The following is a 25660-nucleotide window of genomic DNA, read 5'->3' as shown; positions in this document are numbered from 1 at the left end:
AAAAAAGCACAAGGAAATAAGACCTAACCTTTTGATACTTAAATTCACATTAGTAATTTCTGTCTGATTTTCACCCTTTTGTGGGTTTGACAAAACTGAAACACAACCACCACGTTACACCTTTTCCCTGGTATGTAAGAAAACTCCCAGAGTTTCTCATTAAATATAAAAATTGCTTTTCTCCCACCACCAAAACAGTACCTGCAGTCCAAAAATGCAATGCAATACTGGAATTATAGAATATAAAATACCATTGTAAAAGTGACCTTCAGTAACAAAATCTTTAGCTTGTAGAACTTCCTATGTGAAGACCACAGTCTTCCAAAAACACTTTTAAATACTCTGATAGCTTAAGATCAGGTTCTTTATTTCACAGAAGGGAAACACAAGCAGAGCATTGTTAGCATATAAAATATACAAATTCTCATTAAAGACATGGTATTGTTGAAGGTTTACTTCACACAGCTGAGTAACATTAAAATATAATTTACTAGAGCTCCCACATATTGATATAAAAACTACTTTATGCGCTTAAGTAAACGGCTGGAGTGCAGCAAATAGACAAAAAGAGATCTTTATACATGTGTTTCGATGTAAGAGTGAGTGTGTACTAAGGAGGCTATAAGTGCATCAACCTCAGACGAGCCATTAACAGAGTCCTTCAGGGTGCTGCTTTGGTAGATGTCCATGAAGAGGTCAAGGTACATTTGTTTCCATTCTTGAAAGTCTCTAGACGTCAAAGCTGGATTATCCAGAACTTTATCTATAACAGCTACTTCTCCTTCCCTGGCCTGTGAGAGAAAAAGAACAAGCAGAGTCAATGGGAGTGATGAGTCACCGGCAAAATCAATCACATTGGTAGAAGGAGAGAACAGGGGAAGCAAACACAAGCCACAGAGTCCCTGAAAGCCGGGGGAGTACCTGAGTGCTATACGACCATGTGCAAACAGGGCATCACACACGACCTTGTGAAGCTGGGGTTTCCCTCTCCTTGTCCAGCACCCTTGGGAACAGTCTCTGTTTGACATTCTGCCTCGTGCTCAGCACAAGAAAAAGCAAGCCCTGAGCTTTTTGCTATTAGCTGCCTGCATTTCTCAAGACAGTTTCACACAGTGAAGTGCCATCTGTTTACTCGTCCTGATCAGCGTATGCAACACTGCGTGGGTGAGTGGGATGCAGGCAGATGGCCTCCCGCCTGTCCTCTCCCTCCCCCACCCCCCACTCCACCCCACTGCAGAGCCAAGCCTTTTTTACCAGGCTTGTCACGGGGGACATCTGAGCACTGTATTGCTAAGGCTTGTGCAAGGACTCCCACGTCAGTGATAACTCATTTCATTAAAGAACCAGTGCACGCAATGAGCTGGCTGGCTGCAACCTCCTCCCACCACTGCAGTGGCAAAGAGAAGGCAGGAAAGGGTAAAATCTAACAGAGCTGCTAGTACCTCCTTACCCATCATGGAAGCAGGGGATGTAACTGTATCATAATCACTGGCCTATGATTAGTTTATGGAGAGATGACAGGCAGCTGGTATGGACCAGAGTAAGCCTCAGATATAGTCATGGTTGTTGCAAGTGGGAGAAGCTGGATGCAACAAACATAAGCCTTGGAAACGCAGCTGACATGCAGGTTTCCAGCACTACTCCTCTGTGTTGGAGTGTTATGGTCACCAGCCATCTCCCCTCTGTCATCCCTGATGGGTTTCACACTCCTCATTGCTAACTCATTTTCAATGTCCATACTATGAGTATGTTAAATCTTTCTGAGGAGCATGTTAAAGGGAAATCTTAATCTGTGTCAGCCCATGTTGATGGGAGAGGATCAGAAGGGTCAGAGATATCATCCATACGCAGTAGGTCGAAAGCTATTTTTCATGTTTTGCCAACATCACATAATTAACACTATCTGCCAGAATACCAAATTTCCAGAAATGAAGGTGCAAGCTGAGAATGACCATTGGAAATTAAACCCTGGGAACTCATAATTACTGTATCTCTGCTTGAACTATCATAATCTGCTTCTCACAGATTGTGGCTGATACCTGCACCTCTGCCCTTCCAGCCAGGCAGCTCATCCTCACTGGCAGGAGAAGGGTTTTGTGCTGTGTCACAGGAAAACGAGCAGAGCGGTCTCTCATTAAGGACTTAGATGATGGGACAGGGAACATATGGGCAACAAGAGCTAGAAGCAATTTGCAAGGCTGTATCAGGCTACTATTTGGATAAGTTCAAGTTCACAACACCAACTCCAATAGTTGCAGTGCAATTAGCTGCATTCAGGAATGAGAAATCAAAGGCACTGATAAAAAGAAAGAGTAATTGATTAGGTAACAGCAGTAGAGATGACTACCAGTAGTATGGCAGAGGTAGAGCTCTGAGTCTATAACGGAAGTAGACACTTATCGTGATTTATCATGATGCCACTGTAGAACAGTCACATGTCAGTCTATACTGTTGCTCTAAGCAAGAAACAGCAATTATCTGCCTTTGGTACTTGATGCCGTTGCATTTTCAGTTATCTATGTAACTAAGAATGATCTATGCCAATCAAAGTCCAAACAAGAATGTTGACAGGTCTAGAAAATATGGCTCATGGACAGAGAATGAACAAATTGTGTTTATTTGGTCCAAAAGAAATAAATCCCAGAGAAGCACAAAAATAGGCATCTGCTGGGTCAAGGGGATGCACTGTCTTTAGAATTCCTGGAGGAAAACAATTCCATTTGTAGGAAGCTGTTGGCAGAATGCACCTCAGGTACCAATAAATGCTAACAAGACAGACAACTAAGCATGGCAGCAAGCTGCTGACACTGAACAAAAGTTTTGGGATGAGTGGACCTCACCATGATGCAAAAGCTCAGATTCAGTGTGAACCTCCTGCCACCCTGACACGTCTGAGAGTACTGAGATTTTGTTTCAGTTTCTCATGCTTGTAGAAGTCCTGTGAAAAGTCTGTGTATCTTGACTTTTTCTGCCAGCCTCCACTCCTATAAAGACTCACATACTTACATAATACCACAAGTAACACTTGCCTTCAAAGAGACAGTGCAGAAAGTTAAGCATGAGTAAGATTTTTTTCAGGATGGGAGCCCCACAGGATGAAAATAACATTGCTTAAACGCTTCTCTAGGTGATGGAAAGCTACATTAATTAATGTTGATAAAGCCCTCTTTGATGAAAGCTGTTACAAAATCCACTGCACAATTATCTAGTGACTTCAAATGTGGTAATTTAATATAGTTAACGGGGTTCCTGGGGAAATACAGCATATTGTTTGCCGAACTCTCTATCAGGACAGAAGTGAAACTGCAATAACAAACAAACAAACTGATAGAGAGGCTAAATAAGCCATAGCACATTTAGAATAACCACAAAAAAAATCTTCAAATCTATCATTAGCACTATCTAATTATTCAATCAAATCCTTCTGATTAAATACAAGGATTCTATCAGCTTGTGCAGAAAGTGAGCGCATGGTTTCCTCCCAGACAAGCTCAGCAATCAGAAAAGAATCAAGATTTGCAAAAGATGCTGCTTCCTTCTGAAAGGTTGGCTTTGTTTTATTTCAGACTTAGCAATTACAGAGCAAATGCATTTTGGTAAATGAAAATGTTCAGGGACAAAAAAAGGATTAAGGTGTCCTCTGATAATGTGGTGTCAAATTCTGTTAAATTAGCTAGAGGAGGAGCACCTGAGATTGTATCTGTGCAAAAGTTAGAGCTGATCCCCTCACTTCGACTGCTCTCCCAAGGCACATTTTTCTCTGCTTTGCAGAGAGCGTTTCCTCATGTCTCCTGTGTTCCGCGCACTGGGCTCAGCCTGGACTCCAGCTGCGTACATTTAATTTCCAAACACAATACAGTCCGATCCAACCCTGGGGCAGGATTTTTCCTCCCTCTTTCATCTCACCTTTAAAGTGCTTTTCAGAATTCGCAGCTGGTGCAGTTTTTCATTGACTACTGGATCACTACATCTCTTTATAAAAGATTTCTTATACTCCAGCTTAGTGGAAATTCGGTGTTCTCCTAAAGGAGACAGGCTGGCCTGCTCCAAGGCTCTGTACAAATCTTGCAAGGAGTCTGCTGTTTTTTCCTCTCTACTTTCAACTGTAATGAGAAAAAGGGGCGGGGGGGAAGGGAAAAAAAAAAAAGAAGAGGAAAAAATAGAGAAAGGAACAATGTATCATTAATGTGATTATACGGCGATCTATCAAAAAATCCCTTCACAAAATAACAGGTTTAACTAGACCATAAGGAGAGCATCTCACACCTGCTAAGTTCCAGAAAAAGGTGCTGTGATTACAACTGCTCCTCTTGCTACTGCCTTCAGGAGAAAGGGAGAAAACCTTTCAAGAATGTAAAGTGTTGACCCAAACAGAAGGAAGAAGAAGAAAAAAGAGAAATAGTGCAAGGCGTAGTAATAGTAGAGGGACATGCTGTCAGAAGTTACATCTCTAGTCTTGCAGTTAAATATGACTCTAGTGATTATAGAGAAAGGAAGCCATGGAAGTGTCCTGCTGAGGCAGGTGATCAGATCTCAGCCTGGGTGTGCTGTTAATACCATTCAAGATTATGTTTATCATGCTGGTGCTGGAATGGCATGTCATCTTCCTTCCTAGACAAATCCACTTCTTTTTGTCTCTTGTTTTCGATACTCAAGAGTGTTGTTAAACAGTAAGGCTGTCATTTGTGCTTTTTTTACTCTATTGTTATTTGAAGATTCAGCTGCAGACTACAGACTGGAGGTAAGAGTGCATTCATGACAGCTTACCCAGCAACGTGGCAAACCAAAACAGAGATGATTGTGTTATACATTTGTCTATTTATTCATTTATTCCAGGTTTAACAATATTTGTTCTAAGTTGTACTGTGAGCATTTTAAATAAAAAAAAAAAAAAGAAAAATTATGCTTCTCTTTAATCAAATTCAAGCAAAGGCTGGGGATGAAATGCTGCTCTGATATGAGCATTTGAAATGCTTTATTTAGAAAGCATCAAAACATTTCAACTTCTCACACACCAGAAGAAACCGTGGGATGACTGTACAAATTTGGGAAACACCACTGAAGTGCCAGGATTAGCTGAGTGGGGACCTGGAGAAGACAGGGCTGCCTCGGGTGTGCAGCCATGCAGCTTTGTCCCTGCTGCCCCTCGCACACTGACACATCTATACACCCAACAGCCGGCCACTGCCTGTGCACAGCCTCCCAGTTCTCTCCAGAGCCCTCGTGACCTTCCCACCCAGTCTTGGTTTTCATAGCAGTGTACGTTTTCCTGGCCCTTGCTGCCTGTGTCCTCAGGATGCTTTCACAAGCTCTTGTAGGACGGCTATAGCTGTTTGGTCTCAAGTATTACTTCTGTCCTATGACTGACCGTGTACCAAGACATTGTCATCTCCAGTGGCTGAAAGCTCAGTACATGCTAAAGTACTCACAAGCAGTGAACCTTAGTTTCCTCTGGTGTTTAGAGGTTTGTGTTTTTCTTTAATCAGGCACCAACAGGGAGGACAGATAATGCTTAGAAGTCACATTTCTAGCCTACCAGGAGCTACCCAAGGCAATCTCCCACTCAAGTCCATGCCATGCAGTATGGCAAATACTCACCTCAGGCTCAAGCAAGAACTTCAGTGAGTTCAGAGACGCAAACCCCTACACCTCATCATAACCCCATGCATTTGTATGGATCTTTACACATTTAAAGAATTTTGCAGTCAGCAACCAATCCATCTGTACCTATCATCAGTTTATTCCTTTGTCCTTTTTAGGGGTTAGTTGTTTTTAAAGCACATTTTTTTTTTTTAAGAGATATGGAAGTGAAAAATGGTTTGAGGCTTTTTATCAATGGAGGTATTGTGAGTCTGTACAGAGCTCCCTAAATCCTCCCATTATGTGCTACCTTGCTTGGAGAGCTGGGTTCAGAACTGTAAGGGGTGACCAGGACTTAAAAGAAAAATAGAAATGAGATGTATTTCTCACTCTGGTAGATTTCTTTCTGATTAAAACATAAAATTTGTCAAAGGGCAAAACAGTCAGTAGCTGAATACTTGGTTAAAACCACCCATGGTCTTGATTTTTGTGCTTTCTTAAAAAGTCCTTGTAGCAACAAGATCAGATGTTTGGGATCTCTTTTATCAGTTCAATATCACTGAACACTGAAGTCCACCAGTCTGACAGCTGGAGAATGGGAGTGATTTGCTAAAGGGCACAGGCTAAAAAAACATCTTGATTGGACACAGGAGTATTTTACATCTGTTTCTCTCTTTCTTTTATCCCTTGTTGTGCAAGGCAAAGAAAGATTTTTCCTTGGGCCTCTTTTCCCCAGCAGCATTGGCACATTGGCACTAATCACAGGATTAGTACAGGGACAGTTTGCTGAAGAAGCAAGGCCAATGCTTGGACTCCACATATCTGCATTTACTTTGCTGGGGTGACAGAGTCAGGAGAGCAATCGGCCACCACCACATCCAGGCTTGTCATCAAAACCCATGGCTTCCTAAAACACCTTTGGTGACATGAAAGGTGTCTTTGAAGGTGACATGTGCCTTCAATGAACCTAGAAGGCAGCAGCACAGCTCATGCAGATTCAAATGCTAGTCTGGGGAGCTTATGCTGCCTTCCCTTCCCGTGTCTCTGGCCCGACAGTCTGCATGGTTGGTGTTGCTCAGGGCTCACTTCCTCGGGCAGGCAGTTGTCGCTCAGTGTGGGTCTCAGACAGACTGAGGACAGGGGACTTCTACCCTGACTTCAAATAGGAGCAGCTCTGAGGCTGCATGGGAAGAGGTGTAGGACTGCAGGGGAATGATGTAGGGAGGATTCGGCAGCAGAGCCCCGATGGTGAGTCTTTGAAATATGTCAGCACATCATCTCCATCTGGCTGGGGCTGGGGTGGCCTCCCCTGGGCTCTGCTGCTGCCATGGTGCTGGAGCTATGAGCAGCATGTAGAAAAGGGGATGTGATTTGCTGTAAAGGAAAGAGCAGGGAAGAAAAACATTTCCTTAAATGTCTCACTGCAGCTGAGGTTGGGGAAGCTCAAAAAGGGCAAGACGCTGCCTTGTTCCACCCACGGTGGAGGAGAGGGCAGCGGGTGCCATGCTAACACATCCCAAGCCCTTAGTATTTTCCAGAAAAACACTGAAGGTGGTAGTACTGCTGCTCTCAATGGCTCTCAGTAGGTGGGAATGAGATTATACACGAATCTCCCCTCCCTCACCCTCCTGCTAAAGGCATTGATTGATTTCCTGTAGGTGTTGGTGAAACCCTTGGCACCATAGAGCACTTGAGGCACTTGATTAAATATGAGCTGAGCCTAAAACATAATTTCTTTTTTAAAACTGGTGGATTTGTATGCTAGTCATGCTATTACAGCAGGGCTGTCTCCTTAAGGAAAAATGACGCCTCAGGTAATGCCTTGTTTAAGTAGAAAATGTGGCCTAATGGGATTTGCAGATGACCTAAGAACAGCAGCCAATGCAGCAGGTTGTTTTTCACCCTCACTTGGCAGCTGAGTCATGGGTTGAGTCTCCTCTGTTTTTCTGAATTCACTGTCAGGTAGCTGTTTCGACATTCTGCTGAAAAGGAAGGTCTCTCCTCTGAAGCAATAATTTTGTCTTCTGTCCCACCCAAGCCTGAACAACTCTGTAACCCTGGAGCAGAACTAAAGCTGCACAATCTCTGCAGCACATTGGATCTAAATTCAGAACGGTATCTTCCAAATGTAAGAATACATAGGTACTAAATGTTTTAACAAAGAAGCTGCTTCTGTGTCTTCAAGTGAATGCAAAGACATTTGCATTAAATTTGGGAAATAAAGAATAACATCATCCTAGTGAATGGCATGCTATTATTTTTTGTTTTACTGCTCCCCACAAGGAAAAGTTTCTGAACTTTTTGTGCTTCGTTCTGGCTTCTTAAAATGCAGTAGATATTTGTATCTACTTTTACTTTTTCTCAGAAGACAGAATTGGAGATTGTGGCTAGACTGGTGAAACTCTAAGAGTTCAGGGATGGTTTGTGTTGTTGGCATTCGGGAAAAATTGGTATGATTTCTTACACTGTGCTATCCTTTGTTGTTTGAAAGAGCATGCTCTGAGCTCCATGACGTACAAAGTGCAACCACCTCCTGTCTCCATTGGGTTAATCACCTTTCCATTATTTCCCTCCTATAAACCAAGACCTTAAGAGCAACAAATAAGAACATCAGGCACTTGACTGAAAAGTGATCAGAGAGAAATAGTTAATATCAGTATTTACATGGATCAAGATATGATCGGTCCATGTAAATTGATGATTCAGGAAGATGGTACTGAATTAGGGCCATGCAGAAGGTCACCCCTGCAGCCCAGCTGGCTAACACATTGCTCTCTGGACACGAGGAATCTCTAGGCACACGTCTCATAAATCTTCTCTAAATATAGGGAATAAGCTCCAGTAATTTTCAGTGGAAGTTCCTGTGCTTCCGTGACACTTTCCCTGTAAAAGCTCAGGCCACCAAAAGATTGCATGGTTTTCTTCTTTCAGTGAGGTACCAGAGGAGCCAGTGACTGCACCCAGGGCTATGAGTGCACGTAACTGCCTGTGCACAGATAGATACTCATACATTTTGTCACCCACTATGCTGACAAAGTCATATTTTTCAAAGGTTGAAGTTCTCCTTTGAGGCCTTGTTGTGCTTTGTCAGTGCCTCTTAATACCACCCAAGCTCACTCCATTGTCTTTAGGTTTCTTGTCCTGACTGATGGACACTGCTGCTGTCCTGATGGCATTCTCTATTTCACCTCCATCCTCTTTGGTGTTTGCAACCTTTACAGCTTAGTGATGCATTTTCTTTTGCTGTGCAACCTCTTTCATGCATGCCCACTCCTCTATGTGCAAACAGTCCTACGTTTGAACAAAATTACTGCCCTCTGCAAATCCTGAGAAAGCCAAGTTCCTCCAAAGTCTGTGTGACAGAGAGTGAACATGGCACAGTCAGACTGAAATTCCCCAGTTCCACTGGAGTTTAAACTTGCATTTTCATTCCTTTTGATGAGCTCACTCTTTCTGGCAGAGGAACCAGCTCAGCTCAGCTTTCTCAGGATCCTAAGGAGGCAATTTTGTTAGAATACATCACTAATTATGTTATTAAATAATTGCCATATATTATTCCCCCCCCCCAACACATCCCAAAGATTTGCTTCCAATTTCAGTTACACCTTTCTGCTCCACCTCTCACACAGGTCAGGCATCTACCTGAAACCTCCCAGAGGCTTTCTGTGAGTGTCAGAGAGCATCCCTGGCCTCTGGGAACTGGTCTCAAGCTAGATAAGCTAGACATCAGGCCCTGATGCACAAAACTTGTTTGGTTTTCCTTTGCCTTCTTGACCCTGATGCGTCTATGTTGGGAACAAAGAAGCTTGTCTGCCACAAGCTAACTTGTAAGTGATACAATCTCAGGACCAGCAAAGCATCTTCTTATGTCACAGCATGTTGACTGTGCCATGTCTAACTAATAGGCTAATCAGAACCCACCTGGCCCTTCAACGGTTTCACTGGTAGAGGTAGCGCAGCAGATAGATGCCTGCAGATCCCTGGGAAAAGCAGAGGCCTCCAGCAGCAAGCTCCTGAGTCCTAGCTTGGGCTAACCGCTGGCCCACGTGCCAACAGGCAGGCAGGGGCAGGGGATGTAATGTGGTCACAGGGATCATCAGCCTGCCTGGGCTTGTAAACCCCAGGGAATAGTAAAAAAAAAAGACAGTGACAAAGCAAAAGGATGGAAGGACAGTGGACGTGTGTTTTAGCTGTGCTGGAGGGGAGAGGAGAGAAGAAATCCTTCAAAGTAGTTGCTGGTTTCTCAGAGCAATGTTTAAATCCCTCTTTGCTGCTGTTCAGGTTAATTATTAAGAGTCCAAACTGGACAAGGGGGAGACATATCCAAGTGCTTATGACATGAAGAAACAGGAATTACAGTCATTTTTTACACTATTTGGATGGATGGTAGGCAGACTAAGCCAGGTATTTCCTTTCCCCCCAGACAACAAGCCAAAAGGAATGAAATGGTAAAATCAGTGGAAGGTTTACAAGCAGATAGTGTCTGCACAGCTGTGTGCTATATATGAGGTCACTGCTGCACATGTAAGGGGGGAGCCATGGTGACATGGAAAGTTGGCTCCTGGTGGGAAAATGCTACAAGTCACATCTCTGATTACTGAGAAAATGAAAAAGCAACACAGTGTTAAAGCCTGGCATAATACAACAGGCAGGAGGTGCAATAAAATGCAGTTCAAGTCTACACGGAACCCAGCTACTAGTCATCTGCTCAAGGTAATACAGAGCAGATTTTGCTGTTAAAACACAAAGAGAAACCTGTGTCATCACCTGTACCACATTAAAACCAAGGCCTGACTGGGCATGTGAGTATGTCTGGGCATGTGAGTATGTCTGTGCATATACATACATGTATGTATGCATGTGTATACATATACACATGTACACATTAATGCTTTCCACGAGTGAAGACAAGCTTAAGCAAGGTGAAGAAAAGCTGGGGGGCTCTGGTGTAACACCTGGTCTTTGCAAACCTTCTCTCTGTTACTCCTTCCCTTTGTCTGCCCTTTCTTAATTTGTGTAATCCTCTATCCTTTCTGGCCCCGTGTACCTGAAAGTACAGGATTTTTCCCAAAGTCAAGGAAGGAAGGAGTAGTGTTTAAAAGCAGGCCTTGATCCATGTGTTTGGTGAAATATTAGTGGCTGAAGGATCAGAGAGCAAGGATCAAATTTACATTTTATACCATCCTTGCCTCTAAAGGGGAAGTATTTTTGAGTTACCAGGATAGCTGTACAGGGTTTCTATTCTCTCCTATTATATAAACCTGCAGGCAAAAAAAGGATACTCCCTATGGAGTGTGTTCACTAAAAGCACCAACACAAGAGAGCTCTGCAATATGCCGGAGTTTTCCACCCAATGCTATGAGGCAGCCTCTCCTCTTGCATGCATGAGCATAAATCAATTCTTGAAATAAAATGAGCTGTGCACACAAGTGGAAATAGGACATAGCTTTCTGAAGGTATTTCAGGTGTTTTACCCAACCACCAAGTTCAATTGGAAGCAGTAAGTTACCATAACCACTTTTTAAAGATCAAACCCTAGCCTTTAAGGCCTGAGAGATGCTAAACCTTTGCTGTTGCACCAGGTTCTAATACATTTTGTAAACTACTTATGGCACTAGTATTTTTCTTTTTGGATCAGTAGATTCCAGCAAATGTCTTTTCCCCTGAGATTGCTTTTTTGGTGATATTTGAATGACAAGCTGCCTACACCTTGTCACGGCCTCGTGATCCAACACTGCCCTGCAGACTACAGTTTATTAGTCATCAGGCTGAAGTATGCTCAACCTCCTGGCTTCTTGGGACACCTGAGCTGGTCTTACTAGAAGTCTCACATCCATATCAGTCACTTCAGCTTTGCATGCAACTGGAATCACTGATTAAAACCAGCCAACACTAAACTCAGCATGAGTGGAAAAAAAATCAATCTTCAGGGTTTCTCCCTGCAGACTCGCATTGTAGTGCTGGCAGTAACAGCTAGGCATTTTCAGCATCCACTTAGCAATGAAGTCCAGGTGCCAGCAAACAGGTTAACATGAGAAGGGAAAACACAGAGAGAATAACTTGCTCGCTCTTTTTGTGATGCCTCTCAACAGCTCTTACACACCTTGAGTGAGTTCCTCATTTGTTCCCAGACCTGCTGTTTCATGAAGTTACATTGGCAGGCTATGATTTTAGAAAGAGCGTAAGAATGAAGAGAAAACAGTTCCAAAGCTTACCAAAGTAACAGGGAACTCTGATCAGTCGCTGAACTTTTTGACAGCAGTGTTCTAATTGCATTCTTTGGTACTTGGACACAGTACTCCACTTATTAAGTTGCCTATGAAGGCATCAGTTTAACCTTCATCTACTGTACCAATTTCAGTGACCCTTTGGCAGAATTTTGCCACGATGAAATAGGATATCCTGAAATTTTTCTGTGCCACATGTCAATTTAAGTGCTGTTTAATTTTACCACAAGCTACCAACACTACAGTGAAATAAACAAGACAGCTACACTGTGATGGTATGCTTCCCCCCAGTCTCTGCAGTTCAGAAACAAGGAAAAAACTTGTTGTATTTATGAGGGAAGCCAGGAGCTGAAGCAAACTGGGTAAACTGCTATACGTCTGGGGATGCTGTGACTTTTAAACAGGACAAGGAGATCCCTACAGACACACCTCGCAAGCAATATATGGAAGCAAATGTTCCTTCAGGATTTTGTTTTTTTTTAAAAACCCTAAGCTGCTACAGCACATGAAGCCGTGAAAGGTTAAGTGACAAACGATACGAATCCAGTGACATTACTCACCAGTCAGAATCAAGGCAGAGTCACGTTTGCACAACAGCAAAACCTGTTAAGGCTTACGGGCTTGATACCTGATAGCAGGCCTGAACGGAAGGGGTATGCACTCCTGGTGAGCAACACCCACTGAGAAAATGAACTCTGCATCAGGCTACGTCCCAAGTTTGCTTATTTACATGAAAATGTAACAATGAGAGTGAAATTTTTGAGAGCATTTGCACCACTTGGGAATTGCAACCCTACAATCAACATGAAAGAAGGAAACATGGGAAATTAGCGTGAGTGAAGGCCAGATTCACTGAATAGCCACCTCGGTTACCTCTGTAACACACTGAGGTCTGTCAGGGAAGCGCCTCCTGAGGCATTCATGCAAGGGGTTTGAAAAACTTTATCCCAGAAGATGTCATATTTATTTAGACATTCAGATTTATTATTAGCTTTATGATTGTGCATGTTGTGATAGCTGCACTGATTAGATTCCACACTAATGAATCTTCACCCTGATTTACATGTTATTTACACAGGGCATGACACTGCCAAATATTAAGCATCTTCCCCAAGCTGCTGTATGCCCTTTGCACCACCGTGGTCTGTGAGTGCCACACAGAGTTCATAATACCTTTGAGAACAAAAGCTATTACGTGACAAGAGAAATGCAGTACCCATGTGTCTCTTCTGGATATTACTCATGTCATCAGATGTCATAATGAACTCTTGAGTGCACATGCACCTTAACATAAAGCTCTTTCTCAAAACTGGCACGCGAATCGTCACAGAAGAAAGGTCTGCTCCCCATCCACTGGGCAGAATGTGTTTGGACGCAAAGGAAATGAGAGAAAGGAAATCAATGTCAGCCCTGAGAGACAATGGTTACTCAAAGGCAAAACTGAAAATTTGCTGGCTTATTTCCTTTATTAAGCCCCAAATTACACCTTTAAAAAATCCTGACTTCATGAATAAATCAATTGCCTTCATTAAAGAAACGTTTACTGCCATTTTCTATACTTTATTTTAAGGCATACAGAAAAATATTTAACAAATGTGTATGCAATTAAATGCCAGGGGACTGCTAATTACAGTCCTTCTGAATGCCTCTGCAAAACAAAGATACTCAATACAGCATGTTAGAAAGGGTGGGGAAAAGAAAGAGAGGAAGCTGAAGACAATTTAATTCATATTAGCGCAGATATATGCTGGCCTTCAGCTATGTGCAGCAAATAAGCCATCAGTGTAACCCCAAATGGCAGCCAAAGGACATTTTAGAGCCACATCTTTGCTTCAGCTTCTCTAATTCATTTCCAAAACATTTCACCTCTAACTAATTACGGAGTTTAACGACAGAATGTAAAGGACTGACGGGGATTGCAGGCCATTCCAATGAGGCTTTAATGACATATCCTTCAGGTTGCAGAATCTTTATGTACTTAGCAGTGATTTATCAGCCCTGGCAGAGGCAGGTACTTCAAAGGCAACCTTATATAAAAAATAAATTCTGCCTTTGCCAAGCATTGGAAAGAGGACTAAATTAGATTTAAAAATCAATTCCTACAGACAAAAGAGTCATAAAAACTCAGTGGGTTTGTCTATTTGGCCAAGAGGCAAAGAATTATGACAGTACATTTTTGTAATCAATAATAGCAATTCAGTGTATGTTTTTGATTGGAAAAAAATTGAAGATGCCAAAACAATGTTGCTAAATATTTAGGCTGATTTGTGACAGTCCCATTGAGCAGAAACACAAAACATGCATTTTGATGAATTTCCAACTAGTTTATGCCGTACTATACTTTTTATTTTTCAAAAAGTAATATTAAAACTATTATAAGCTTTGTCACCTGCTGTAAGGCAGAATGATGTAGTTTTATTCACTGCACATTTCCTGTTTGTGAGGCAAAAAAGCATCATTTACTTCTTTATAAAAGGGAAATATATATAACTATATATATATATAATTTTATTGGTATTAACATAATGCAATACCATACATTGAGCAAACAGAAAGAAAACATTTCAAAATACATTTTTTAAAAGTATCTCCCCGTAAGATAGTATGAAATATCAAGTAATTAGCATTAACATTATTACAATACACCCTTAGCCAAATATATTAAGGAAAATCCACATTCTAACCACAGAGATAGAGGCAAACATCAACCCATAGGGGACCCAGAACATAATGATAAATACAATATCTGAATCTACTTTGAGTGACATCCAGACAAATACTGGCCCCAAAACAGCCCTCTGGAGTCTGGGTGTTATACAGAGAATACTTTGTGCCTGCTTGGCCAGGCAGCATCACTCACATGTTTTAAGTCCTAGAAGATAAAGAGGAAGCAAAGAGTTTATCTGCAGAGTCTAATAAATCTCAGCATGAGGTATCTTCTCCACAACCATCCAAACGAGTGCCAGTGTACCCTCTGGTAATTCATTACAAATCGTTAAGTAAATGGAAGTCTCTGAAAGGTCTGTACGTACCTCCACTTGACAGAGTACACTTAGTTTAGCGTGACACAGTAAGGTGACTTCCTTCACTAACGTGAAGCACGCTTAAAAGACACGACTCTGCCTGGTTGGCCTGAAAGGGTTCTCTGGAGTTCAGTACAAGTGACAAGATTTTACAGTTACCATGGCTGAATCCCTCTTTAATTCCTCGAGGTCTGCAGAACAAAACTGAGTGACATCAAAGCCCTTCCCCTGCCAAGACCCTCTTCCCCTTCCGTTCTCCCATGCCGGGGGCAGTATTTTCTGCAAATGTGCTCCGTGGAGACTGGATCTGACCTTGTGCCTAGTCCCATTGTGGAAAGGGTGCATTCTTCAAAAGACTGGCCATGCCCTTTGACACCTTCCTGGAGGCCTCATATCCAGGCATGTGGTTGTCTATGCTTTAACAGGTCTGTTCTCTGTTATAAACATCAAAGTTATTCAAGAAGAACTGACTTTCTGAACGGAGGCCATTAGGTTGCTTGCAAGAGGCTGAAGGTGAGTCTCCGTCGTGCCAATTCTCTAATGATAAGTTTATCAACCTTTGAGTCCAATCGGTTCAGTGCCAAGAGAAGTGGATCCCATTTGACATGGAGAGGTGCTATCAACTCTCGCAGTGTATTAGCCTAATATGATAAAGCAGTGATACAATATGTTGAAAGAACTGTGATGTGCCATTATTTCCATATCATATTAGTATATTAGAAATATTGTCATGCAAACAAGAGCAAATAGCAAATCCGGCATATGGGAGCAGCACTACAGGGCTTTTCTAATCTGCATGCAGCTATGCTCGTGAGGACAAGGACATGGCACTGTTCTGCTGTTACACCTTGCTCCATTAAAATATCCATCCCTGATGCAAAAAGTATTTAGGGCAGAAGGTTATATATCCTCTCTTTGCGGATATGCTTTAAAAAAAGAAAAGAAAAAGAACAGAACAAAGACCAATTAAAAAAAAAAAGAACAAAAACAACCCACAAATAAAACAAAAGAACAATACACATCCTAACCAACTTGGGTTGGTTTCCTTCATGTTGAAGAGACGTTAACTCATTTGGAAGCACTGGAAAAGGATCATATGAACGAGGAGAAAGGAAGCAAAAATGTGCCCCAAATCACCCAAACGTGCTATAAACACAGAAAAAAATACCCTGCCGGCAACTTATGCATGAACTAGAAAAAGAGGTGGCACAACACCATCTGTCTGCTTTCACCACCCTAGCTGACAATCCGGCACTGTGCAACGTTGGGTGAAGGGTATGATAGAGAGCTAGGAAATCATGTGATTTTTGAAACCACACAGACATTTTACATACATCCAAAAGCTAGGGCTTGAGAACTTGAGAATCTTTGTGGACCTGTGTTAGCAAAGAAAAGAGAAAGAGAGAGGTGGAATAAACAGCATACAGCTAAGTTGTTTACTTAGAGCTTCTGTGTGGACATGCAGTCTCTGCACATGGGACAGTTTCAAAAGCCTGGCTGCTCTCAGTATATACCCTGTTCTGCTGTCTACGACACTCATTTGTAACAAAAAAATAAAACTCCATGGATCTTGAAATCCATTGTGGTTTTAGATCCCAGATACAAAAAGCTGGGGATGTTTCATTGTCAAAACAACCGCAACACTTTGGGAAAGAGTTCAACTGTGCAGAATATAAAGATGTACAAATTCAATCCAATTAAACTGATGAGGATTAACCCTTGTTAAAGAGATTTTTTAATTTTTTTTTTTTAAAGACAGAATGAAAAAGGAAGAAAAATATCAAGCATTGCCATTTTTACTCTTGAGTGGATCACAAAAGATCTGGAAAGCAGCAAAGAAATGTTGTCTCAGTGACAGAAGGCACAAGGTGGAAAGAATCCCAGATGGAAACTTCGGTGCCATTTACTCCACCCACGGCATCAATTGGAAAGTGAGTTTCCAGAGAGGCAGAGGGTGAGCAATGCTATATGGAACTCAAACCGAATTCAGCCTCTCCTCCACTGCTGAGATTTCCCGGGGACTCTGTGCGTCAACAGGGAGAGGAAGAAGAAGGGAGAGGAAAACAGTTTATATAACTAAATCCTAAGTATAGCAGTTGAGAGAAACTTTTACATAACTTATTATTTAAAATAAAGGAACATTTAATTCTATAACCAAAATGAAAAAAACACAAAACCAACACAAAACCCAACCCCCAAAACCCAACCCTCTGACAAACAAAAGGCCAAACCAGCACATTTCTGGGCTCATGGGCCTGAGGGAAGGGAGACTTCAGTAGACTGCAAAAGGGAATGTTTTTAATATTTGATCCTATTTTATACCATAAACAGCCACAACATTTAAAATAAGAGTCCTTTATTTGTTTGGACAAAAGGCACTAAGGGAAAGAGGACACTGCTGCCTCATATGTATCACTTGTGCAGCTTTAGGAGATCCTGTTTTCTCATGGATGTCATTCATACAACTTTGAAACCAAACATCCTGAATTTTTAGAGGTAAAGGTCAACCTTTGGTGAAAGAAACTTCCCTTTTTGTGAAATACAATGGCTATGAAATAAAGGTGGGTTATTGAAGTTAAGGCAAATAGCAGATGTCTATACTCAGATCTTCCACATGCCCTGCTGAGGCTGTCTGGGATGTGTCCTCTGTGTCTATGGAAAAACTGTGCTACCTTCAACAGATGGTGGGACAGGACTATTTTTTATATACCTAAGGATCCAACTAAATTTTGCACTAGAAAATGACTATTTCTGAAAGAAACCCCTACCCTGCTAATAAGGCACACTTTTGAAAAGGCTATTCAGTAATATTGCTAAGACTGTTATGGGCCTACCATCAAACACTGCTAATTCTTCGCTGTCCCAATTTTGATTAGTCACATTGTGCATGAACAGCATTTCATTAGGATCTCTTAAGATTAGCGGTAGCATACGCTGTCCTATTTAACTGAAGGTGAATACAATTAACGGGCACTTATGGGGCTTTTGTAAAGACATTTTCTCATTTATTTACTATATCATTTCTCCTGATAGTAACCAACGGTTCGGTATTCCCTATTAGTGTAGAAATTAGTAGTGTAGAGTTTATAAATTCTGCTTTTTTTGGTAGTAAAATTATTTTCCATATTGTTACAAATCTCATATTTTTCTTTTTGTACCAGGAGTATTAGAAACATGATCTCTGTAAAAAACCTCCAGTATATGGTTCTCTTTCTGGATAAGTATTTAAAAAATTGATTAAAGGAAAACAAATACAAATAACAAAGAACAAGTAATATGGTTTTGGATGGATACTTGTCAGCACTACACTTTACAAAACTCATGAGACTTGCAAACATTTTGAAAAATACACCAACTGCCATTCACATACAAAAATGAATGCGACCCTATGAAAATAATGAAGTGAACTTAATGCATTCATCAACCAAATTATGTCTGCATTATGAGAAGAGCTTTATGGCAAATGACTTCTCCAGGAGTTACAGAAACAACAATGTTTGCTATAAATCTCTGCCTATTTCTTCAGCTAACGTGTTCACTTCAGATGTGAGGAATCTCATATCCGAGTAAACCTGTAGTAGTGGGAAGACCTTTACTCATTGAAAATGTCTGCAGGAGACAGAATGCATCAAGGCTGGGATCAATCCACCAAGCAAGAGCAAAGGGGTGCTCTGCAAGCCCTTCTGGGCACGCCATCCTGTCTAAAAACCCAGCAAAAATGTAAGCAAAGGAGAGGAGAACATTCTCACCTGAGAGAAATGTTTCAGAATCACAATCAATAAAGTCTCAAAAGGCCTCTCACATGGGAAGCCCTATGTAAAGAAAGGGGCATGGAAGACAAATCAGCTCTTTCTGTTTGAGACCTATTTATCAATAATGAAGGCACACCAGCAGTCACTAATGACAGGTAACTTAAGTTGTGTTTTTTTCACTTTGATTTGTTTTTTAATAAACCGCGTATCATTATAGTTGTGCCACTTGAGAGTGCACTTTATTCTGAATGTTCACATCATATATTTGGCCTAAACAGTCTATAAGATGCATGATTATTAAATGCTATGTTTGAGTTAAATGTGCTTTTCAGAGAAGGGTTAGGTTGAATAGTAGCAGCTTAACAATCTTAATTTTGAAATAAGTACTGAAGTTTTAGAAAAGGAAATTTGACACTTCCCTTCTATAGTGAAAATCAGTAAGACTGTAGCTGCCTTTTGAATCTCTATCCTTTCCTTCATTTGTATCTTTATTTTGCACATATATTTCTACATCTGTCTATATATTCACGAGAGATAAAAGACAATCATTGACTAGAAGCCCTTACCTATTATCTCATCCAATAATGATGCATGTGTAGTTATGTATATTCCCCTAAAGGTAAATTCTATGCATGAGTAGTCAGGATCTGAACAAAAATATGTATAAAGACTTGAGAAAAGAAACCCCTCCTCATGTACCACAAGCTGCTACCTGTCAGGTTCTGTCCTAAGTCCAGTGGCGGGTAAATTTTCCTCCTTACTAGGGAAACGGCTCCACGTTATTTGACACAGAGTCCTTGGGAGGAATGCTGACCGATCTACAAACTCTCCATTGCTCAGTGGTAGGAAGGTCCTACCACCTTCAGGACTGCTCAGGTCTCAGACAGACGCCACACAGAGATGAAAAGAAGCTCGTGCACAGTCTGACAATGAGGAAAGAGGGTTTTGATGACATATCCAGTGCAGCCCCCAACACTATACTTAAAACAGCATATCTGCTAATTAACCTGTAAGAACTCAGTTAGATGTGGAAGCTGTAGCAAGAGTCACTCAGCAGTCCTCTGAAGACTGAGTTATCTTCGCAAAGGACACTAAACCAAACAATGAGAATGCAGGAATATGCTATCTACAAATAGCAAGTTCCACCTTTCCAGCATCACAGGATATGCTTCAGTGTCCCTTGTGTCTTCACTGAATTAAACAAAGGAAAATCAAGAACACAAATGCTATATAAGGAGGCATCACAACGAGGTAGGGGGACAGGGAGGACAGATGGTGGTGTCAGACCATGTATAATGTCCAGTACCTGCTCCTTGACAAGTGCTGCACTTGACCCCATGAGAAAAAGGCACGGGGAAATGACAGGGCACTGATCAGCAGGTATTTTTCCTCCCACTTACCACAATATTTGTAACTTGTAAATCTATCCTGGCTCTCCCAATATGCAGTTCATACACTACAGTTAATGCTAAATAACCCCCTATTTAGTCAGTACTAAAGAACTACATAACTCCCCTGCCCTCAACAACCAAGTCAGCAAAAGTCCCACAACAGTTATCAATCACAAGCACTTGAAATCTTAAAGTTCATACTTAATGTTCGTACTCTACCACCACACTACTAGTGTAATTATTAGTAGACAGAGTAACATTATCCTCTCTATTATCCTGTTTTAAGCTCTGCAGACGTATGCTGAATTATATCCAGCTCACCCTGTGCAACTATTAGCCCTGCAAACTCATTTACCCAGACACTTGATTAGCCTTGTAGGTGCAGTGTGTGACACTGCTCTGTCCCTAGGCACAAATGCAGGCATCACACTGGCAGTGCATGCTACAACAATCTTCATTCAAAGCACTCTCACCACTCCAAAAACAGCCACACACTTGGAAGTTTGTGGAGAGAGACCTCTCAAGAATTCCTAACCCTTCTTTCTTCACTACCTTCTGTGAAATTCACACAGTTAAGCCAAGGAAAAAGTTTACATAAATAATATGCATTTACTTTAGCAACATTGTTTATCTAAATGACAAGAAGCTTTTTGACAATGTCACTAGATCTCCTGTATTATTTGCTGTTTGTTTATGGAGGTTTTATTAAGTGATGAACTTCCGGCTTGGTCTAGAAATAAGGATAATACCAGTATCAGTAGCTAAACGTCTAGTGAAGGAGTGTCATCCACATATAAGGACTCCATTTTTGGAATTGTTACATATGCCTATGGCACAATCCTCACCCAGGAGAAGTTTATGTTACATTTAAAACACAAGCATGAGGCATACATCCTATGGTGAGGTTCCAATCAATCCAACACTTAGTACTGTCATAAGTTAAAATTAGCCAGGCTATGATTATAATGGCACATAAAGCTCAATTTAATCTACCAAACCTCCTGCATGGCTTATACGGAGAATTGCTTCAAAAGACGTGTCTTTATTTCCTGACCATGAAGCAGGAACATTAGTTCCAGTTTGTTGCCCCGTGAAAGAGTTACTATACAGCACAAAAATGGCAGATGAGTTTCCTGACTTTGGTCTTCAACCTTGAAGAAAAAGTAATGTGCTAGTATTTTGCATTTCTGTCACCATTTTGTTTTTTTAAATAAGAAATATTTCAGAACTGGTCCTATTATCACAGACCATTTTCTATATCACTTTTATCAGTAGCATATTTCTAGGAATTTTTATACATTAACTCAGGGCTTTAAAAGCAAACAGAAAGGTATGGAATTAATTATAAGATGTCAAATTTAAACTTACACAAATTTTTAACTTCAATCTGTAGAAATCACTTTAGATAAAGAACACTTTAACAGCCCATGATCAAGTAACATAATTGGTTTTTCTGATGGTGCCTCCCATACTGCCAACAAAAATACTGAACCAGTGACAAAATCACGTGTGTGACTAAATAATACACGACTAGACTGTCATTTCCCCACTGCCTGCCTACATTCAAGGTCAGAAACCTGAGATGCTGCCCCAGTCACAGCTGCTGACAGCTGCAACACCCTGCCGTCCTGGCCTAGGATCTCTTCTCTGAATGTGTCAATTAAAATGGACAGATTACATAAACATTTTATGCTATTGATATCAGACCATACATGGACACAAAAGATGGACTATGTTATTAGTCATCTGGCAAGGCCATTAAGTGCAATGTTGACAACATGCCCTGGCTGGCTATGCTGCATATAACAAAGGTATCCCGTACTAGCACGTGTTTGAACTGTCAGTCCAACTTGTCTTGACTGTTCCCAGGCATGTTGTATTGTTTTATTCCAAGTCTATTTTTCATTTAGTCAGATCTCTTCCAGGCTCAAGGGGGACTTATTTACCAACACAAATGCTATCAAGACCTGAAATTCCTCCCTCAGACCATAAAACTGAAATACGGGACACAAAATTAGCATATAAAGAAACTGCTTTTAGAAACTTTGCTTCTAATTAATTTCTTTAAAAATAATGCCATAAAAATAAGGTAGAAATCTCCTTTCCTGTTTTTAAAGCAATGATTTAGCTGGTTTCTTAGGTGCCTACAGTGTCCTGCAAGGCCATCAGACCAATACAGCAGTGAGATCCTTGTTTTACTGTAGTGAATTCCTTACCAACTTGGGAATATAAAATGAAGAATTAATGATAAAATGTTTCACATCTGGTAGATACTGAAAGTATTTCTCTTCATCTGGTGAACTTAACTTTTATTTTTTATGAGAATTACACAAAGAGCTTGCAATGAAACGTTTTATGTAAGACACCTTTCTGGCAAGCCAAACAGTGCTGTTTTTTGCTTGTAATTGCTTGTATATTTTTAACATGCAAGAGTCATTTTCAGAGGTGCTCCATTTTTTTTTTTAAAGTATATCCTAAGTCTATCATATGCCAAATGCCCTCACCAGTATAATAAGAGAAAACTAGAGTTGCGCAAGGATTTCATTAGGCTAAAGGCTCCTCTTAGAGGAGTCAAATGATGAAAATGTTGGAGATTCTCCAGTATATTTCAGCTTTAAAGACACCAAACAACAAATTTAAAATTATTTCAAATCCCTTAACATGCTAGAGTAAATGTGATCTCTTTAATTGGATATTATGTCTCCAAGCCTTCTAAGAAAGCACTTCTATAGACAGCTCAAGAGAGACAGGGAAGTGCTGGAGAGAGTCCAGCGCAGGGCCACCAAGATGATCAGGGGACTGGAACATCTTTCATATGAGGAAAGGCTGTGGAAACTGGGGTTGTTGTGTCTGGAGGAGATTGAGGGGTGATCTTATTAACATTTATAAATATCTAAAGGGTGGGTGTCAGGAGGCTGGGACATCCCTTTTTTCCATAGTAGCTAGCAACAGGACAAGGGGTAATGGGATGAAGCTGGAACACAAAAAGTTCCATTTAAACATAAGAAAAAACTATTTCACTGTGAGGGTGAGGGAGCCCTGGCACAGGCTGCCCAGAGGGGTTGTGGAGTCTCCTTCCTTGGAGGTCTTCAAGACCTGCCTGGACATGTTCCTATGTGACCTGATCTAGGTGAACCTGCTTCTGCAGGGGGGTTGGACTAGACGATCTCTAAAGGTCCCTTCCAACCCCTACCATTCTATGATTCTATGATTCTAACATGGGAGGGACCCTGAGCAGGACAGCTGACCCAAACTAGTCAAAGGGCTATTCCGTACCATAGAATGTCATGCCCAGTATATAAACTGATGGGAATTGGTGAGGAGAGACTGATCACTGCCTGGGCATTGATCAGCTGCCACCTGGGCTTAAGCCATGACACCCTGGCATTGCTGTAGCAATGTTCTATGAAGTGGAGGATGCATTTCGGACATAATTAGTATTAAAAAACCCCTTGATCTGGGTAATGGTACTAGGTCCTCAGAAGGGCCCAGACTGCTCCCCTGGCAGCCTCCAAGCGAGCAAGCAGCACTGGTGCCCATGGCCCAGGTGCTTGGCCTTCAGTCCTGCCAAGGGCAGCAGAAAGGACATCAAGAGGCTCAAAGAGGAAATCCCTTATTGTCACTACAACCAGTGGCTGTTGTGTGCAAGGGAATCCTGCTCTGCAAGGAGGATGGGGACAATGGCTCCAAAAGCCCTCTGATGTTGGGGGAATGGTTACCTATAAAAGCAGCCAGCCTTGGAAACTGCCAGGTAAGATTGCTTTTCCCTCAGATCCTGGTAAACCAAAGGAAGTTTGTCCTGATGGATTTCTTCTGTCCAGATTAGTCACATGCATGGTCACTCCTCCCCTGGGCAAGGTCTAGCATGACCTTGCTCTTTGCAGTGGACATATTTTCTCTCCAGCCTGGAGTTAAAATGTGCAACTCCTTGTTGTGACATGATATAGCTAAGAGTACACCTGAGTTCAAAAGCGATAGAACTGTTCTATGTAAGAATGATCCAACAAGGGCTACAAGCAAGACACTATTAACTCTTGCCTAGAAATAGTTTTTTAACAATCTGTTCAAGGCAAGCTAGAATGTGGGGTTCAATGCACTTCAGTGCAATCACTTGAGTTTGCAGTTTTGAGTGGTTTTTTTTTCTAATGCAAATAGCTCAGAGTTTGAGATTTGATACAGAGCTACAAAAGCCAACATTTTGGACAATTTTTACTAAGCCCACATCTGTTGTGCAGAATTGAAACAGATTGCAAGACAAATAGGAAAAACCACAATCTCAGTGAGGTTTTAATTTTGCAAGGATTTTTTTTTTTTTCAGAAGTAAACAGCCCTCTTAAAGAAGCTGTATGTCTAATGGCAACAGGCTCAGTAATTTTCCTTTGTAACTCCAGGCCTTGATTTTGGTACAATCAGATATTCTAAAGAGGCTTTACAACATTAGACTTGTCACTGATGCTTTCATAATTTGCAGCGACTTGACTTTTTATTCATCTTCTTCAATGTATTTTTATTCCAGAAATAAAGGTGGAGAGATTGTGGAGAAATTATCCTGGTGCAATGACATAGAATTAGGCTACAAATTTATCTTTTATTTCTGTCATGTATTTCCCAACTAGGTAGGGCAAAAGAAGCTCTGAAAGCATGGAGACCCAAGAAAAAGAATTTCTAAATAAAAGGAGATCATACTGCCTTATATAGTGTCCTTGCTTTTATGTCATATATATAAAGATTTTACTGTGGTTATACAGTGACCAGAAAGCTCAGTGTGTATCACATGAGACATCTATTCAACAACTCTGTCAAAAACCAAGAATTTTCTCAATTTAAGTTTTCTGTGAGAAAGTACAAGAAGGTAGGAAATTTATCTGTTCTGGGTACATTATGGTGTGATAGGCATCATATCAGCACAATTGCTGGTGATAAAAAAAATGGTTTTTTCACATGTCCATGATTTACATATTTCTCTGTGAACTATAAAATGCACCAAGTGTATAGTCAGCTTAAGCTGAAGTTTTTCAAAACAACCTCTTAGCAAGAAACCCTGGGGGATGTCAGTAATCGAAATCCACAATTACAGGCCTAAGCACAGACAACAACCTCCTGTGCTCAGCCTGGAACTATTACAACCATTGTATTTGCCTTGGAAGGCATAGTCAGACATTAATAAAATCCATGAGGAACAGAGATGAAGATCTGGCTATATACTTTTGGTCATTAATAAAACCGCTAGCTACGGCAGCTGCTAAAGATATGCAACAGTAGACTGAAGAAATTCAAAATATACAAGGACAAAATACAGAATCAGGCTGATGACTTAATCTTTTAAAATATCTACTCCACATCACTATGGTATAATCAAGCAAGTCATCTGAAGAAAAAGTCTTCGTACCTTTGGAAGACGTGAGTTAAGGGGACACAATGAGAAGGTTGTACTTATCAAAAAATGACAGTCACCTTAGCTAATTATGGATAGAGATATTATAGGGTTTCCAACATCATCATGAGGTTATGGCAGATTCTCCTCCTTGGAGGACAAATTGGGCTGAGGAAACATTTCTGTGCACTATTATGACTTGCCAGAATGTGTCCCCAGCGTAAAATACGCTCATCGTGTTATCTGCTCAGCATGCTAAATGGCATAATTCTGAGAAATGAAGGCAAAGGCAGCATGGATGTGTCTACAGTAG

General features: G+C 41.1%; 1 protein-coding gene across 4 annotated transcripts in view; it reads right to left on the bottom strand.

Annotated features, from left to right (window-relative positions):
• Positions 1 to 575: 575 nt before the first annotated feature.
• The window catches only part of CNKSR2 (connector enhancer of kinase suppressor of Ras 2), a 211849-nt gene continuing 186764 nt past the window's right edge, over positions 576 to 25660 (bottom strand). For all 4 annotated transcript variants that reach the window (XM_061988583.1, XM_061988584.1, XM_061988585.1 and 1 more), the window contains 2 exons: positions 3907 to 4103; positions 576 to 791 (listed from right to left, as the gene is read on the bottom strand). In XM_061988583.1, coding sequence (XP_061844567.1) covers positions 576 to 791; positions 3907 to 4103 — 413 coding nt within the window. The remainder of the gene's footprint in view (positions 792 to 3906; positions 4104 to 25660) is intronic.

The sequence above is a fragment of the Colius striatus genome, chromosome 1 (genome assembly GCF_028858725.1).
Source record: "Colius striatus isolate bColStr4 chromosome 1, bColStr4.1.hap1, whole genome shotgun sequence".
NCBI lineage: Eukaryota > Metazoa > Chordata > Aves > Coliiformes > Coliidae > Colius > Colius striatus.
The sequence above is the reverse complement of the archived record's forward strand: the minus strand, read 5'-3'. Positions and strand labels throughout refer to the sequence as shown.